The following is an 18,137-nucleotide window of genomic DNA, read 5'->3' as shown; positions in this document are numbered from 1 at the left end:
ACAGATCAATGAATTCTCTGCATTTAAAGTTACAACTCAAAATTTAAAGCAATGTTTTGAACACTGCTGGAAGATAAAAAGCATGCAACTGAATACAAAACAACGGTAACCACAAAACAGTGAAGAATTATTACATTTGCAAATATTTATCACAGTGGGTTGAAGCCAATGAATTAGACTTGGCAGGTTGAAGGGACTGAAAAGAACCATGCCTATACTACAGCCTCAAAAAAGATACATGGTCCCTATTTATTTATTAAATTTAGATACGCCCATAGTGTAGGACCCATATATACAGCTTGTTGACGATCCTGCATACAAGATGACCTCCAAATTGAAAAAATTACATCAAAATTCAAAAATTAACATTAACTACAGGTTTTCTTAGGGTATTGCCAAACACTAAACGACTTATTTTCTTTAATTTAGTTCCTAACAGTTTCTTTGATCTAATGATTTCAGTAAATCTCAAGCAACTCATCTACTTTTGCTGAAGGTCATGATACTCACAAACTGCTATGCTGGCCTTTCTTCTTAACCCAGTGGCTAAATTATTGGCAGCTACAAATTTCCTAATACTGCTCATGACACCCTTCTGTTTTCAGTTCACAGAGATTCTGGAAAACTTTCACTGGATAGGCTGAAGGTTTTCCACACCCCAGACCTGTGTTTGAGGCTTCCTTCCAACCCCCCCTTCCACATGAGTGGGCACTGGTTAACACAAATTGGTTTGTTTTAAGATGCTGCTCAAACTACAGACTGCAGTAACTCCATTCAGTAAAGCTCCAAAATAATCCTTCCAGTTTGACACACATTCTTTGAGTCTCCATACGGCACAATATACAACCTACACTACACACAGGCTAAAATTCAGGGAGAAAAACTACAGACTTTTGCCCATTACTAAGATTTCCTTAACAAATCAGTGAGAGGCCTTACTCCAAAATTCATCGAAATAGAAACATCATCTACTTCTAGCACATTCAGATTCATAAATGGAGTATAAGCAGGCAGTCATGCAATTTAATAAAAAACCTACACAGATTTTCTTCTGGGGAGGAGGGGAGGTATCCAAGAGCTCTGTTATTTATGACCATGGCAAAGTTCTCCAGCAAGGTTATTTACATCACTGAATTCCCATTACCTCTTGCTTTGCCTAAGGCCACTAACTTACTACGATTTGCAAGCATTAGCAAACAATGCCCATATTCAAGTCCAGTGTATCCGTTTCAACACAAAATAGCTGATATTGTACGCCAGAGTCGTGGCTCAGGACTCAAGGGGCCAGTTTGCACAGCTTAACATGCTCAGGAACCCGGTTCAGTTCCCAGTAGTCTTAATTAGGCTAAGAATAAAGAGACATGGTGAACATCAAGGTTTAAATGTAAAGCAAAAGGATTATTCCAGAAGTCATTTCTCAGACAGAAGAGAATTCCAGTGTGTTAAAAGAACTTTTGTCACCAAAGACAACGGCATATTCTTATAAGGGAAAATGGCCATAATTTGTAAAGCTCCTACTGGTTAATAAAAACATCCCTGAAGACAGAAAAAGGGAGAAAAATAGAGACAAAGACAGTATGTGCACATGTGGATGTGTATCAGGAAGCAAGGAAGGGGTTTTGTTCTTTTTAAACAAAAAAGTTCCCATACAACTATCTAAAATATTTTAAATTTTCAAATATTTGATAAATACAATTATTTATCAAGTATTTGTAAGCAGCTAGTGGGGCATGAGCTTACACATACACCGACTATACTTTCAATCCAACCGTACAAGCATTCTCTGAAAAATTTTGCCACATGACTGATATTTAGAGACCTTTTAATGAAGACGGTGATCTGAAAAATCAACAAACATCGTTATTTAAATGGAATGCTATAAACAGAATTTTGCCTCAGAAATTGTACCAGCAAACGTGAATGACAGACTGAAGCCACCAGTTACTGACACAAATGATTCTATATAAACAAAAAGCGTAACTTTCAAAGACAAAGAGATTTGCAATTGAAAAAAAGTAAATCAGTAACACTTTAAAATACTCAAAGGTGACAATTTATTTCTAGTTTGATTTTGGAGGAGCGTTAAACAAATTAATGACATTTTTAATGAAGTTATTTAACATTCATGGAAAGTCAATCTAACACAACTTACAGAAACCAAGGCTCACGTTTTTTGTAACCCAAGCTATGGTGGATAACCTTACCAAAATTCAGAAACATTGCATATGTGCCGGTTCATTGACAAAATATGTTGTGTCAACATAAACCAGGTATTAAAGTCAAGAAACATATGTTTTTAAATAGACAGCATTCAGCCCCGCTTCAGATCATTCTTCTTCCTAGAAATACCAAACACGGAATTTCCATTTCCAGACTTGTTGTAACAAAGTCTGCAAAAATCTCCTGCAATCCTCAAGACCTGAGGAGAGCAGCAGCTATTGAAGCACTCCACTGCTGCCGAGCAGACAAAGATTACCAGGCTATAAAGACACTCCTCAAAGAATCGCCACTCACATTACAAAAGCATTAAAGATTTGCATGGAAGTGACCGTATGAGATCAACCTCAAACTATGCAGCTCCTCCAAAATAATCCTATTTAACAGACTACTGTAGTAAGACACAATAACTGATGCGCTACTGAAATTTCCATAGTGTCTGATTTGCTAAACATTGCTCTGTTGTGTAGAAAGGGTAGAGAATATAGAGAAGATCTGAAAAGATCCTACTGTCATACTCGCCTCTAGATTTTTCCTGTAGAAGTGCTGTTAAAGTCAGTTTGTCTTCTGAAGGCAAAGACAGGACACTAATTGGAAAGTTTCACATGTGGACAGGGCTCAAACCACCATTAAAAACTGCCTTAGGAAAACCAGTCAGCTTTAGATGCAGCTAAAATAAATCTTATTCTGTCTTCAACTTTCCCCACATTTACTAAATGTAGTTTGATACTTCAAAATTACTTCCCTCTGCTTTACGAAAAATGATCATAATTCTACATTTTCTTAAACAATGTTCCCTCGTTAGAGCTCAGGTTCAAGAAAGGACTTTTTTTTTCCTTTCACTTTTCCAACACCAATATTGTTTTCAAGCTGACCTGTCTTCCATCCAGACTGACATTTACAAGCTGTGCTAAAAGTTGTCCTCCTCCACTTTTCTAACCTTATTAAAGCCATAAGGAGCATATCACAGAGACAAGATTTCAAATGAACCACCTCCCCCTGAATGCCAAACCAGTGACGGTTTACACAATTAAAAAACTTAAGTCTCACCACTGTTTAAAAATCTACGTATCCTGTACCAGCATCAGTAAAGAACTTAAAACAGCCACGTGTTAACATTTGCCAGTTATACAAGGTTACAGCTGTACAACAGCACATCCATTTTATCTGATTATAAACACAAGAAAAGATATTTGTTTACAATAAGACTTGTGAAATAATGTTTATACATAGCCACGAAAAATACTTTTTAACACAGGAAATACTTCTCCAAAATGTAGAAGTGAAAATATAAAACCAATTATTATTTCAGACTGTATGTGCAAAGGCATAGTTTTTGTTTTGCATCACAGAAACTGTGAAAAAGGAGAAGCTAGCTGTAGTATTTTCCAAAAAACTCACTTTTGTTCTGAAAAAGCTGTTTATAATTTTTAGACCAAACAGGTTTTGCTCCAGAACTTTACTGTGGAACTAGTATTTTAGCATCACAAACATACAACTGACTTTTATTTTGACAGCTTAGAGTTTAAAAAGGAACAAAATGACTTCTTGGCTGAAACTGCTGCTCTGTTTAATTATCATTATCCTATAAATGATGTCAGGAACAATATCAGACTATAACTGGCACTAACATAGTATGAGTGGATATAGGTTATTAAAAGCATGAAGGATTTAACTTAAACATTTGGAGCACAGAAAGTAATAATTAAATGCAACATATAATTAGAAGCAATGCATACTCATTCCACCAGCCAGTTCTATGGTAAAATTAACAACATGCAAAAAGAAAAAAAAAAAATTAAAAAGTCACAAATCAGCAGGTTGAATTTACACTTTGTAAACTGCATTCTTCTTAGAAATGATTCCATTCTGCACACTTTGAACACATAATTGAAGCTGCCTTCTTCCATAAAATGAAATCAGTATTCCAACACCAGGTTTTACAATACTTTATTGATCCCAGAAACCGTAAAGAAACAGCTTGACAACAACTATCATCAAAAGAGTAACTGGAAGACTTTAAGTAGCACTGCCAAAGCCTCAAAAAATAAAGACTCCAAAATTTTATACATTCAAATTTCCCAGTTTTGTTAAAAGGCAGTAGAGAGACATAGTTAAAGTGGATATTTACAGCTTTTAGCCAATGCACTCAGCAGTTCTGCTGATCTACCAACCTCTGTCTCTCGGACTACGCACAAATGCCTTTGCCCGTTTCCCTTTGTGCTCCAACAACAGCAAGCAGATTAATTTTTTTGTGTTCCTGGTACATCTGGTATCTGACAATAGGTCATTACAGATGTTCCCCAAAACTCCAAGAGTCTGCAGAGGACCCAGCTCAAGATGACCTTTCCTTCCCTTTTTACACCTCTGCTCACCATTTTATAAAGCAGATACATTCATAGCCCACTGCCTCAAACCCGGTCTTGTTAGGCACCACTCCCACGAGCAGTGGGACATCCACTCTGATTTCCAAGCTTCAGTGGAGGACGTCAGGGTTTGGGATGAGGGAAGGAGTGATGAGCCTGCAGCAGCATTTTACCCGCTTCACCGTACACCTGGGGCATTCCCCTCCTGCCAGCAGCACCTGGACCCTGAGCATTGTCCTGAAGCAGAGGTAAGGCGGCAAACAGCTGCAAATATTGCTGGAAGCTGAAAAAATCCCTCCCTTCAAAAAAAGTTACCAATTCTACACACATGTATTATCACATACAGAAGGAGAAAGCACTACTTTTGCTTAAGGTCCCACCTCAACTTCTTCAGCCCTTGGACTGCATTTTCCCACCACTTCTCCCAACACAGAACCGCTTCCCCTTCTTTCCAAACCTCACAAACTCAAACACATGAGAGGGCAACAAACTGCCAGGTAACATGGACTGCTGCTGAGAAGGGAGGATAATACCTGCACTTCTTGATGGTTTGAGGATGAAAATATGACTGCCTGATAACGTAAAGATCTGAGAGAAGGCAAAAAGACTGCTTAAGATTGTCATGAAGTACAAAGGGCAGGAGACTCACTCTCCCAAGCTTCCCCCAGAAGACCTCTGAAATGCCTTCCTCCCACCAGGAAAACACTCAACTTTCTTAAAGCACTATGGGGATTTAACCTGCTGGGAAGCTTTGAATTCTCTCTTGACCCATCTTTTTGATCTATCAAATCACTGCCCACAGCAATTCTCACCATCAGAAATGCTATATGCACTAGAGATGGGTGTCTGCAAGCTCTTTAGAACCTGAGGTTAAACTTTACTTTCATCCTAATTACTATCAAAGAATTAACTCTAAGAGTCAAATAGCTTTCTTCAGCACTTAGTATATTTCTGATATAAAATTCTGCATAAACTACAAGCCTTAGGTGAAAGGTAAGCCTTAAAACTGATTTGCAATATTGACACTTTTTCTAATTCTAGAAAGTCAAATGGGTAGTTATTCACTATAAAAGATCATGTTAAAGGAGCATAAAGGTAAGTATTACATCGAGCTTCTAATCCAATGCACTGGAAAGTTCAAAAATGCAAAGCAGCTTTCTATAGAAAGCAAGAGACAAAGTATTAAGTGTTTTCTCTGACTCTTGCCAAATGTTCTGCTCTGAAGTGATGGATGAGGTTTCCTGAGGCTAAGATGCCAAAGACAATTAGCCATGTCAATCCACAAGAACGCCAGCTGCCAGGATCTAACTTTATTACTGTATTACTTAAAAGTGAAGACATCAGCAATGTTTAAGTTCACATGACTCCTAATTTTAAAACCTACCTTTAAAACCTACTTAGGGTGGGGGCAGTGACAATGACCTTAAGTTTCAACCTTTTACAGTCATCACACAGTGCCATGAATTATCTACAATTTGATTATGTAGTCTGTTAATCAAATTAGTCTACATTACACACTATTCAAAAGAAAGTTAAGACTTCAGCTTCTTTCCCTCCTCGTACGAGTTTTATGTAATGTTCATATTTAAAAGCAGCAATTTATTTCAATATTGCCTGTTTCAGTTGCCAAACTGCCTATCCCACAGAACATGATATGTATAAAGTATATAGCTTACCCATTTATGGAATCTAATTCTGAATTCCAAAATAAAATTTTTGGAAAGTGTCTTGAGCATTTGTCAACTAGAATAAAACACATCCAAGTCTTTGATTATTTGAAAACATCTGCATTTAATTTCTAAGCAAGGAGTTTGGAAATGTTAATCATACAATACACTTCCCTGTACAGTCACCACAATAAACTCAATGATTCCGTGAAACGGTAAAATTTTTCTTTTACTTAGGTATCTGTGGAATAGATCTGAACATTACTTTCAGGCATTAAAATGCACTCATTTCTTTTAAATAACTTCCATATTCCTCCAAACTACTCAGCAAAATTTACTGCTTTTCAGTAGTCTATGTTAACTTTATTAACATCTTAGTAAAAACCATTTTTGCTACTACCGCATTCCTTTCCTTAACCACTCCAGTACACAACCAGTTCATGGTATTAACTGCATTTCTTCTTGAACTGTTCTGTACCCTGGGGATGCAGAGAAAATGAGACAAAAGCACAAGTATGACAAGGTTAAGAACATTTACAAGTCTTTTGCAAAGAGAAAAAGAGCTTTCTTTTCCACACTCTTATTCAAAAGTGGGTTTAGTTACTTTTCATTATTTCTAAACTGGATTTTTTTCATTATTTCTGCAAACACATACATATACATACCTAGGTATTACAGCTAATTAGAACCATTAGAACAGCTTAGAATTAATAAAAGTTCTCAGTTATTATTCTGCCTGCCAGAGTGCAAACCAAAAGAAAAAGAGACCAGAATGAGTAAAGAGTATATTCTAGTTATGCAGATCTTTGTAAGCCTTCTTGTTTCATTATGATTTTTTCCTTCCTTTGAGATGTTTCTAAAAGACAAATTCATATTTTCAGGCTTTAATTTGCAAAATAATATCTAAGTGCCACTAATACCTGAAAATGTTGTATTCCATTACCATTTTATTAAAGATTGCCTATTAAAACTATATTAAAAAAACAAACCACATTTTCTCACTCAAGCACAGTGTCTTCCAAATCTAAACTAACACATGACTAGCTTTATTCTTTGAGATTTGCTTTTTAAAATTCAAGGGATAAAAATCCATCAATCATGGTCCTTTTTCCTGTGTTTCATAAGCCAGACTATATTTAAGTCCTTCATCATTCTGACAAAGTGCATTTGTGATGCCTGACTGTCCATGCTGTGACACCAGTCATATACCCGAAGTGTCATTCTGTGAACGAGGGGCTGGCTCTGCCTGGCTTTAAACCATAAGACGGATTAAATGATGTGAAGGCCATCGAACAAATGTCAGATGAGCTCCATCTACATACGTCTTCTATGAAATGGAAAACGTGTGAGATACTTGTTTTCTACTTCAGTTTTCCACTGAGACCCAGGCAGCGAAGAAGCAGAAGCTACAGAAGGGGCCCTCCACAATCCAGATGACAAAACAGCAGAAAAATACTGTTCTGCAACAGAAGGCAGGACTTCTCAAGGAACGTCAAGTGACCTGACAGAAAAAGAAGCAATCAACTCTGCGGGCCACAATAGTAGCAGAAATGCCACTATTAGAAGCAGGGATTCAGGATTCTCAGCTAAGCTTCAAACTTGAGATGTGTCATCCTAGGACTGGAGCCTCATGGAAAACACTACTGAGTTGATATGGATGTCTAAATTGGTATCAGAGAAGATTTGTTTCATGCGAGCACTAAAATTAAAGGATTAGCTTATGACAGAAGTTCAAAAATTATCAACTACAGCCAACGACAAGTCATATGACCTCTGGAAACCCCTTTCTACCTACATTAATTAATCACCTAAGGCAGTTTGTCCATGAGACAGCAGAAATTTTGCTTTGAGTACTTGAGACTTCTTTCTTGACGGTACTAAATTCTGTCCTTTTTGCTGTTCCCTTACCCAGGCAGTGATGACAGATGCTTCCCTAGGGGATCGGTGTATCACTTCAGAACACCATCCCCACATGAAGCTTTGTGCTCCACAAGGCAGGAATTACTTTACCATCCCGAGTTCCAGCTCAGTGTGGTTTTCTAAAAGAAAAGCCCAAGAGCTTCCCCATGAGCTTTCAAATGGGATTTTTCTTTTCCTCTGAGTCAACCAGGAGGTCAGAAATAGAGTATCATAGAATCATCCAGGTTGGTAAAGACCTTTAAGATCATCAAGTCCAACTGCTGACCTAACACTGCAAAGTCTGCCACTAAGCCATGTCCCCAAGCGCCACATCTGTAAGTTTTAAATACCTCCTGGGATGGGGAATCAACCGCTTCCCTGGGCAGCCTGTTCCAATGCTTGATCACCCTTTCGGTGAATAAATTTTTCCTAATAACCATTATAAACCTAATATCCTTGTGCTGTTCTAAATAACTTACAAAACCAAGAAAATAAGACTTACTATTCTAACATTTTTTACCTGCAAGAAGGAACTAAGCAATGGTTTTATTCAACTGACACACTGTCAGCTCAAAAGGTGGCAACACAAGGAATGAAAGGAGAATCTACCTTGGACACCATTAGAGAATAAATATACACGGTCCCCACCAGCTGCTTCTACAACCAAAGCCACTGTCACCCAAGAAGAAGGGTGCAGGTAACAGTGACAAAGCAAGAGATGGTGGCAGGACAGCTAGCATCCTGGAAGACAAGTGACTCAATCATTTACTTGATGCACTTTCAGTTATGGAAATTACTTCTGAAATGTTAGGAAACTAAAAATAATTCCAGGTATTCCAATCTCAGCTAATATGCTAAAAGAATACCTAAGCTCCCCCGTCCTGGCAGTCCTTGTATAATGTTAATACTAAGAATTACATGAAAGCACACAACAAAATTGTAATTATCTAAAAAGAAAAGGGAGGAGTGCTCAAAGCCATTTTACTAGTACCCAGCACTTCTAAAAACATTAAAATCTGTATTGGGTAAAAGTAAATCCATCCACCCTTCCTCATTCTGGATTGCCCTTATCTTTTGACTAAAATGCAACTGTACCCAAAGGAGAAGAAAAGGAGCTAGTCAGTGCCTTGTTTATAAAATGAGTTTAGTAAATTTAAACAGAAAGCAGCTTTTTCTGTTACCATAAACAAACCATGTAACAAAATATAATGGTTTTCCAAAACAAATGGCACATTAAATACCTATTTTACTACAGAATTATCAATGAGGTGATAATCCTGAACATTTTTTTTATTTTAAAGGATATTTCTGAATTGGTACACAGTTTTTCATAGCATGTAACAGCACTAGGTGATAAGTTTCTCAGTTACAAGTTATGCAATTGACAAATATTATTTTACAGTCAACAGTATATTACTCAAAAAAACCCAAAACCCTTCAACCTGCATCATTCATAGTATCCTCCGTCATTTAACGCAACTGGCACAAGGTATTTCCTGAAACATCCATAAAAACTCGGACATGTTGGCAATTTTGTATAGAAAGCATTTGATAAGCTGGTGAGAAATACCACTCATGAATACTCAGCATCAGATCACTTCCAGAGCACAAGTACCTTTCTTTACATTACCAGTTTGCCATTAGCAAAAACTTCAAAACTACAGGGTCAGCAAAAGCACAGCTCAGAAGTGTATTTTCTCTTGCCATAGCAAGTCTCACTCCTCCTTTCATCCCTCCACGCATCACCCCTACAAAGCATGGAACAATAACAACAAATTTAGTGTATATGGAAAGTGATACTGGAAGGCCCTTGGTCTCAAACATTTGAACCGTGTTTTATATTGTGCCGTATCTCTGTCAAGTTTGGTATACGCTTTGCTGTGCCACATATCTTACCTTAGGCTAATGGCTTTGATTTTTTTTTTTAAATACTGCAAAGCATGAAGATTTAGTGATATTTGGAATCACTATGACTTCCATCCTGTAAAAAAAAAACAAAAAAAACAAAAAAACATACAAATATCTGGAGTTAAAGCTGACTGAGAAGCACTAGATACTCATTTCTCCATTAGATCCTAAGGGATTTCTTTTAAAGTCTGCACTTCAGCATTTTTGCATGCTCCCAGACCAAATATTTCAAGCTGTAAGAGCAAAATTTACATGTGGCCTTCACATGACTGGTTCGAATAAACACAGATACAGCTAAAATGAACCCAGATTTAGTCTATTTATGCAACTGAAAAATAATTCAACTGTAAAACTGCTTGGACTACTTCATAACGGTAAGAAACTTTGTGCTCAGCTGTATTACTTGTTCTCTATCATATACAGAAGCAGAGCATCACCCACCGGAATGCCTTTGATCAGCTTTTTCGGTTCAATATTTGTTTAATGTGAACAGTATTTCTTGGTAGCTTTACTTCTTAATTGGACTTGAAATACAAATGAAAAAAGTATTTCTGAAATAGCAGACATAGGGAAGGGAAGGAGTTAGTACATCTGAAAGGAATAGCAAAGTAGTAAGGAGGCTCTCAGCTTCATCAGCAGGCTGTTAAAGTGAACATGGTCACAGCAGATCTCTGAGGTTTTCCAAAAAACATCACAAGTTGGAATACACAGAATTTGGAAGGTCTTCCCTTACAGCACTCCTCTTACACTCTTGACTCTCCTCTCAGCATTTCTCCTCATTATCACCGATCTTTAACATATGATAACCTGGGAAGATGCACCCTTCCTGCCATACTTTGTTCTCATAGAACTGATGACAAGCATGGCTGTGTATTTCTTTAGAACAGTATCTCCTACCCTGTACATGAGGACCTCTGTACAATGCTTCATAAATGGCAGATGAACTGATGACTTAACATCAGCACAGTGATAAATAAAACATGGGATCTTCCTATTTCCGTGTAAACTTTATCCACATGCAGTTGCTGACAACAATTTCTCCAACTCCCATATCCAGAACTTCAACAATGCCCTCTCTGACTCTCTTACTGAGCTCTTGCTAAATCTCTCTTCATATTAACTGCAACAAAATTCATCCTTTCTTTTCCCTGCAAGCCCATCATCTTCTGCATCATCTCACTGTTTTAACTAGAATAGATCTACTTTTTCACATCTTTCTTCCACTTTTAAAATCTGTAACACTCCCACAAAACAATTCCCATGACATCAGCCCAGCTCCAGTCCCTTCATGTCTCTTGCCACACCAAATTCTCATTTCTCATCTTTCAATTGAGCTTCTCTGCCTCCTTTTGCTCCTACCTTTCTTGTTTTATTTTTCAAATTGATACCTGTCCACTCCCTAATGCTCACTCTTTGGCCAGGCCAGATTCCTACACCTTTTCCTCCCATCACACTCAAGAAGCAGTCCTCAATAGCATCACTCTGCCTTTTGCATCCGGCAGCCTCATCTTATGCTTGAACTTCACACCGTTTGATCTGTGACCCTCAAGAGCAACTTATTTTTGATTTCATATTAACAAGTACAACACCGTACTTTAGATGTCACGGTACAAAACAAAGAAAGCCTTTGACAGAGTGATGCACACTTCGAATTTGAAACATAGCATGTGAAGAAACTTGCACCTTTTTCTGAAGAAGGAGAACAAAATCATTTTGTAGTTCAGCATATGCATGGTTAACTGCCTCTTTGGTGACAACATATCAATATTCCTAGATTTTTGTTTCTCAAAAGTTTTATATCAAATTGGCCCTAGTCTAGATTAGTCTCTTCCTATCTTACATATTGAAGCCAGCCTTTGTTTTGTTTTCAACACAAAAAACTCTAACACAAAGACCTGGTTTCTTCAGCTTAAAAGCAACAACTGTTGAGCTGTCCACAATGAAGTATGCTTTAACTGTTTTGAAACATAAGAGCCATAGGTCTTACTCACAGACAGTCATTAGTATCATCTACTTTTCCAGATAAAAATAACTAGAAGGATTACATTTCACTTTCCACCTTTTGTTGGAATCCTGGGGTTCCTTTTGATCTCAAATTATCCATGAAGGATCACCTTTTATGTTCACTACCAATGCATCTCTTAAAATCCTAGAAATTTCTTGACTTTAACATGTGCAACCCAAAATAGAACTTGAAAGGCTTTGTGCTTCTGTGTGGTCTACAGCACTGACTACTGCTACTCTGTTCCAGGGTATTACAGAAACATCAGGTCTCAGATTGTAACTAATTAAAAATTTCCAAACCTACATGTTGAACAATGTTAGGGCTCAGGCATATTAGTTTACTTCTACAATCTCTGACTTCTAGCGAGAAGCTCAGAAGTTGATTTTAGACTCTGCATATCAAAATTAAAACCACAGATCCTTCAAACCTATACTTATTCCTAGTTCTTAAAAAAACCCAACAAATCAAAAGAAAATCCAAGCCCTGAAGTACATTGTTGTTTAGCTTCAACGTAGCAGTAAGCTAATCTAAGAAAGCATTTTTATTTGATTTTTCCACAGAGCACAAAAATGACATTATTTTTAATCTGCCATTTTATTGTGTAAGCAACAAGGAAATGCAACTGGGGAGTTCAGGTTCACATAAAGCTATAATCACCGACTTAGTTAAAATTAGCCAGGACAATTATTCACATGTTTCTAGTAGCTCCAGATTAAAAATCAATAAAAATGTCACCTTTAGAACAAGAGCCCTTACACCCATTGCCTTTCATGTTCTAATGCATTTCACTCACTGAACTGAGAAACAGCAGCCACGCATAAAAACTTTTAACATACCTTTCCCCTTTTCACTACGTAAATTCATCTCTGAGGACAAATTGTCACACACTACCAACAGGACAACAGAAATAAAATTTTCTAATTTAAAAGCCCTAATATGGCTATAAAAAATAATTGCAGCAACATTCATAATAATTGCTTATAAAAACCAATAAACTTAATTACAGTTACCTCCTGTCTGTCTAATTGGGCAAAGGCACACATGAAGAATCACACAAAAAGCCTCAATGATTTATTATTGCTCAGGCTGCAAAACAGTTTAGCAAAACGTGAAACAAAAAGGACTAAGGAATACATTTAGTTCAATTAATACTTTAATAGTTCCTGACACTACTTTTACAGAATGCAAGAAATGCAGTGTAATTTCACAATCTAGCTGCCATCACTACCAATTAAAATTTGCCAGCTTTCAGAATAGGGCACACTGCAATCTAAAGATGACAGAAATAAATGTTTTAAAGGCTTAGGAAATTTATAGATTAATCTTATCACAGCATATAATATAAAGTTCCAAACCAAAGACAAACAGTAAAAATAAGGTAACGTTTACCGTGATTACATAACTTGTTAGCAAGGCAAGTATGCCATGGTGAAGGGCAGTTTACAAAGCAAATCCCAGTAGTCCTGAGTTCAACCAAAGACTTGTGACTAAAATAAACCATTATACTGGAGAGAATGTCCATTGCATCCAATGGCATCCATAAAATGTAACTGCATCGGTTGACTTTTCCTGTATAACACCGTCCAATGTCATGTGAACTGTGTGGCGTTGCAGATTAAGAGCAGTGAATGCGATAATAGCTTTCTCAGATTGGGATACTCAGAGGTGCTGCTATTTAAGCACATCTATTTCACCTTCTCTTGAAAAGTCCATCCCAAAGAAATGATGGATGGCATGTCCAACTACTTACCGTCACCTTTACAACCTACATTTCCTGAACAAGTTTCTACACAGTTGCTCTTCTGAATTCAAGGAAAACTTTAAACCTTCCAAGGTTTAGATTTCTTTGCAGGAATCAAACCTTGTTTCCATGTGCTACTGGGAGTCTAAACATCTAATTAATTAAATCTCAGGAAAAGGATTTCCCATCTTTTCAAATTAGGTAAAAAAACTTTACAGAGAAAAGGAATACTAAACAACAGGGTATGAGCCATCCAAGTCAAGCACCTATAAAAGTTAAAATGGTACTTGACAATAATAAAGTTAATGGCAAAAATTAGTATCTTCTCTTCTGAAGCCTGTAAGCTCCACTCATGAGTCTGTCTAACCCGAGAAACAATTTCTGCCTAAAAGAATTTGTTAAATGCTAGAATTTGAGAGAGGACTCTGTAAGGGGTTCGGCAAACGCATATAGAGTTTCCAGGATATTTACCTCCTAGCAAACATATGATGTCACCTCCTTCCAAAAGCTCACACACACACACACACCCCCTGCCCCTGATTCTTCAGAATGACATCAGTCATCAGCAATGACTTTACAAGGCTGGAAGAGTAAGTATCAATTTTATGATCCTAATCTGTACTACAATACATGGCCTTTGTCTCATCACTTTTAGTCATTAATCTTTTCATCACCATCAAAGAGTTCTACTCTCGCACAATTCTACTGAGGCTCCAGCAAATCATCGCAGTCTAGAACACAGCTCTTCAGCTTTTTCTTTTTCATGGTTTTGTAGTTTCTGTGACTCTTCATGCAACTCAAACTACACAAGAAACTTTAGATAATCCTTTTGGCACAATAAAATCACTCCTAAAGGACTATGATCAGGTTACAGAAGTATTATATATTTAGATAAAGTTAATGAACAAAGCGTCATTTAGATAAATTTACTACTTTTATTTATTTCAATGAGATCGTGAGGAACATGACACAATTGTAATTGATAGAAACTTGCGGTAAAAATGTTTGTACACACAATAGCTGATAGCAGTTTGAAAAAGAATTGATTGCGAAACTGAAGTATATGGTGTTGAATTAATTATCTGCAAAATAACAACAATTAAAAGTACCAGATGCCACTCCACCATGGAGGAGACATACAAAATTACCCATCGTCTTGGGATTATGATACAAAAATTCTGAGCATAGTACAATGAACTACGTTTCAGCCTCTGCTTTACAGCTACCTAAAAGATCTGTAGTCACAATTTGCTCTTAAAATAATTTTAGTTATCTAATAACACATAATCCTTACAGAAAGAAAAATCCTGGAACTATTAAAAAGGCAATGAATCTCAGCATCAATTTTAAACATGACACATTTGAACAAGACACATTTACAATGGATCTTACATATTCTTGAAATAAAGGACTACTTACTTGATTGGCCATGTAAATTGTGAGGAGACCTCTCCTACAAACAGAAATGATAAAATTAGTGAATGAATTAAACATTTTGTTGCACACTGAAGAAAATCACTTTAAGCATTATGAATATTTTATTATTTATTATTGACAGAGGATGAACCATTACCACCCTATAGAAAACTAAGTATGAAACCAAAAATAGCACCTTGATAGCACAGTATCCAAAGCGGTGAGGAATTACATGAACGAAGCTATATATAGCAACTGCACGAGTCCTGAAGCTGTCATGAAGGGGCAAGGCACCTTGAGTTACACAGCACTTATCACAAGATAAAAGCCTACACACAAGCTAGTAACCTAAGTATACAAACTGTGGCCAAAACCTAAGTTAAACTGTGAATTTACAGGAAAACACTCGCGTGTAAACTTCTGTTTTGTGACCAGTGCTATGTAACTCAAGGCGTCTTAGCCCTTCTGCTTACATTGTCATGAAAAGTGTTTTCTACTGAGACTGCTGATGTAGAAATCTTGGCTCAGGGCAGTATGCCCTCCCTTTTCAATGCCAACACTGTCCTAGCACAGCAGCCACCACCTTCTCTTCTAACCTTTATCTAATTTCTTTTTCCCCTTCTATGTTCGGACCTGTCCCTATCTCAGCCCATAGCTCACACTGCTATTTAGACAGTAAAAGTATAAACTTGAGCTCATGCTTCCACACTTTTGCTGATGCTACTGCAGCACAAGACTGAAACTGAACCCTTGACTATGCAGATGTGAGCTGCTCCAATAACAGACTGTATTAGATGTCACTGTGCTCCAGCTGAAAAAAAAAGTTATTTTCTGTACATCATTCACAAGTCACCATCAGCCTTGAGAAACCTTACCACTTTGCCTTCATTCATTCCTCCTCTTCTTCAAAGACTACCTTAGAGACTACCAAAGACTACCTTAGGCCAAAAGTTGGAAAATTCAGCTTCAGTGTTTCTTATTGGACTTATCAAGACATTCTTAATGTCTTGAGTTCACTGTTAGCCTTGTAGTATTTGGGATTTTTCTTATTGTCCCTACCACTGTTACACACAAAACTTGAACATAACACAGAAGGCACACATTCAACCATTAAAGTTTCTCGGTTCTATAACCGAGTTCATAACCTGAACTCCTATTTGTCTTTACATCATTCAAGATTTTTTCATATTGGTACTCCACATAAAACAGAAGGTCCCTCCCCAGGCTTGTATGTGCCATTTTCTCATGACAGTTTTCAGTTTCCAAGCATTGGTAGAGTGCTTAAGAGAGAAGTATGTTAACAGAACATATCTTGCTATCACTTCAATTGCAGAAATTCCTATCACATAGTTCCCAGGCTTCAATCACCTGAAAAAAGGTTTATTCAGTATTTTCTGACCCCCAAGTTTAGGTGTTTATAACTTTGCCAAGTTACACATCCAGATCAAGGTTTTTCACTGCAGATACCTAAGGTACAGGGTTATATTCCATTCCACTTAAAAGCTTTACTGTTTTCACATCACGTTGAATTTGCAGGAAGCAATGATGCACCATCTTGAGTTCCACAAGTTCCTCTCTACTCACAGGAAAGATTGAAATTTGGCTTAAGTTAAAAATTTTAACTAGCAAAATCAGTTTGGTTTAGGTTTGGATTTTTGTGCTTTTGTTTATTTTAAAGCAGAATTATGAATCTGTTCCTTCTCCACTCGGTGCTTGTCCAGAAACAAGACTCTAGCATGGAAATCTAAGAAAAGAAAAGCCTGAATCTAAAGACCTGGTTAGGATGAGGCACACAAGAAACAAAAAGACAACATACAGGGAATTATGTCTGTAAACAACAAAAAAAAAAGTAAAGCAGCCCCTACAACTTGTAATAAAGCATCAAAATACTGTATGATGTTTCTGACCAGAAAGGGGTGAAAATTCACTCATGCAATAGACAATTCACTTCTCAAGCTGGCCTGCAACAATCACCTAGTCTTTCCGCTGCTTAGCTCAGGTGGTAAAATATTGGTACCCTGACCCTCCTGATTACCAAACTGGCAGCCAACATAGTTCCGTGTACTGGAAATTGTATTTACTTTGTTCTTGTAGGGAAAAATGGATATGTCATGTTTCTTAATTATTATTTTTTTACCTCTACGATAATATTACAAGTTTACAGTAAATATTCAAACAAAATTTACCCATGAGAGTAAACCTGGTAACTCGATACACTATGAGTATTCTGGAAAATATCAGAACCTCAATAACATCCTGCAGCAACACACTTACCTGCAAGAAGCTACCACCAACTACCGAGTGACAGATGCAGCTTTAAGAGATAGCCTGTGTATTCACAATTTTATTATATATAATGTGCACAAATCAGCATGACTATTGTATGTGCACACAATCTACTAAATTGGATGCTCTCCTGCAGTCTTTATGTCACGCAGGCAGGGATGACATGCAGGCAGGGTCTTTCAGCCTCCCGCTGGAATTTATTTTATTTATTTATTAGGTACTAAAAAACTAAGAATTTTATCTAAATAAGCTTTAGCTTCAATTGAGGTCCCTTTTGGCTAAGTGTAAAATGCAACCCGATGACCACAAAGACAAAGAAAGGAAAAGGGGCTAGAGAAGAGGAAGGAAAGAAATCAGAAGCTGCAGCACAGCTTCAGCAAGACTGATGTGAGAAGTAGGTGGTCAGGAGGAGGGAAAATGTACAGACAACAAATCTGTGCAAGGAAGTAACTTCCGGAGCTGAAAACACAGAAAGTTGCTAGATGACTGAAAGTGCCTGTGGCAAGACCGTCTCTATCTGCCACTATACAGGGCCCTGGCTAACTCCAGGCAGAAAGTTTTCTTCCTCCAAATTAATTCTGTGACTGTTTTAAAAATAAATAGTTCCACGTTTCGGAGGGCAGGGGGACACA

At 37.2% G+C, this 18,137-nt stretch overlaps 1 protein-coding gene across 1 annotated transcript in view; it reads right to left on the bottom strand.

Moving 5' to 3' along the window:
• The window catches only part of TMEM135 (transmembrane protein 135), a 189,455-nt gene that overhangs the window by 133,777 nt on the left and 37,541 nt on the right, over positions 1-18,137 (bottom strand). Inside the window, exon 4 of the mRNA XM_056327900.1 lies at positions 15,223-15,256. Coding sequence (XP_056183875.1) covers positions 15,223-15,256 — 34 coding nt within the window. The remainder of the gene's footprint in view (positions 1-15,222; positions 15,257-18,137) is intronic.

Source organism: Falco biarmicus, chromosome 2 (assembly GCF_023638135.1).
Source record: "Falco biarmicus isolate bFalBia1 chromosome 2, bFalBia1.pri, whole genome shotgun sequence".
Classification (NCBI taxonomy): Eukaryota; Metazoa; Chordata; class Aves; order Falconiformes; family Falconidae; genus Falco; species Falco biarmicus.
The sequence above is the reverse complement of the archived record's forward strand: the minus strand, read 5'-3'. Positions and strand labels throughout refer to the sequence as shown.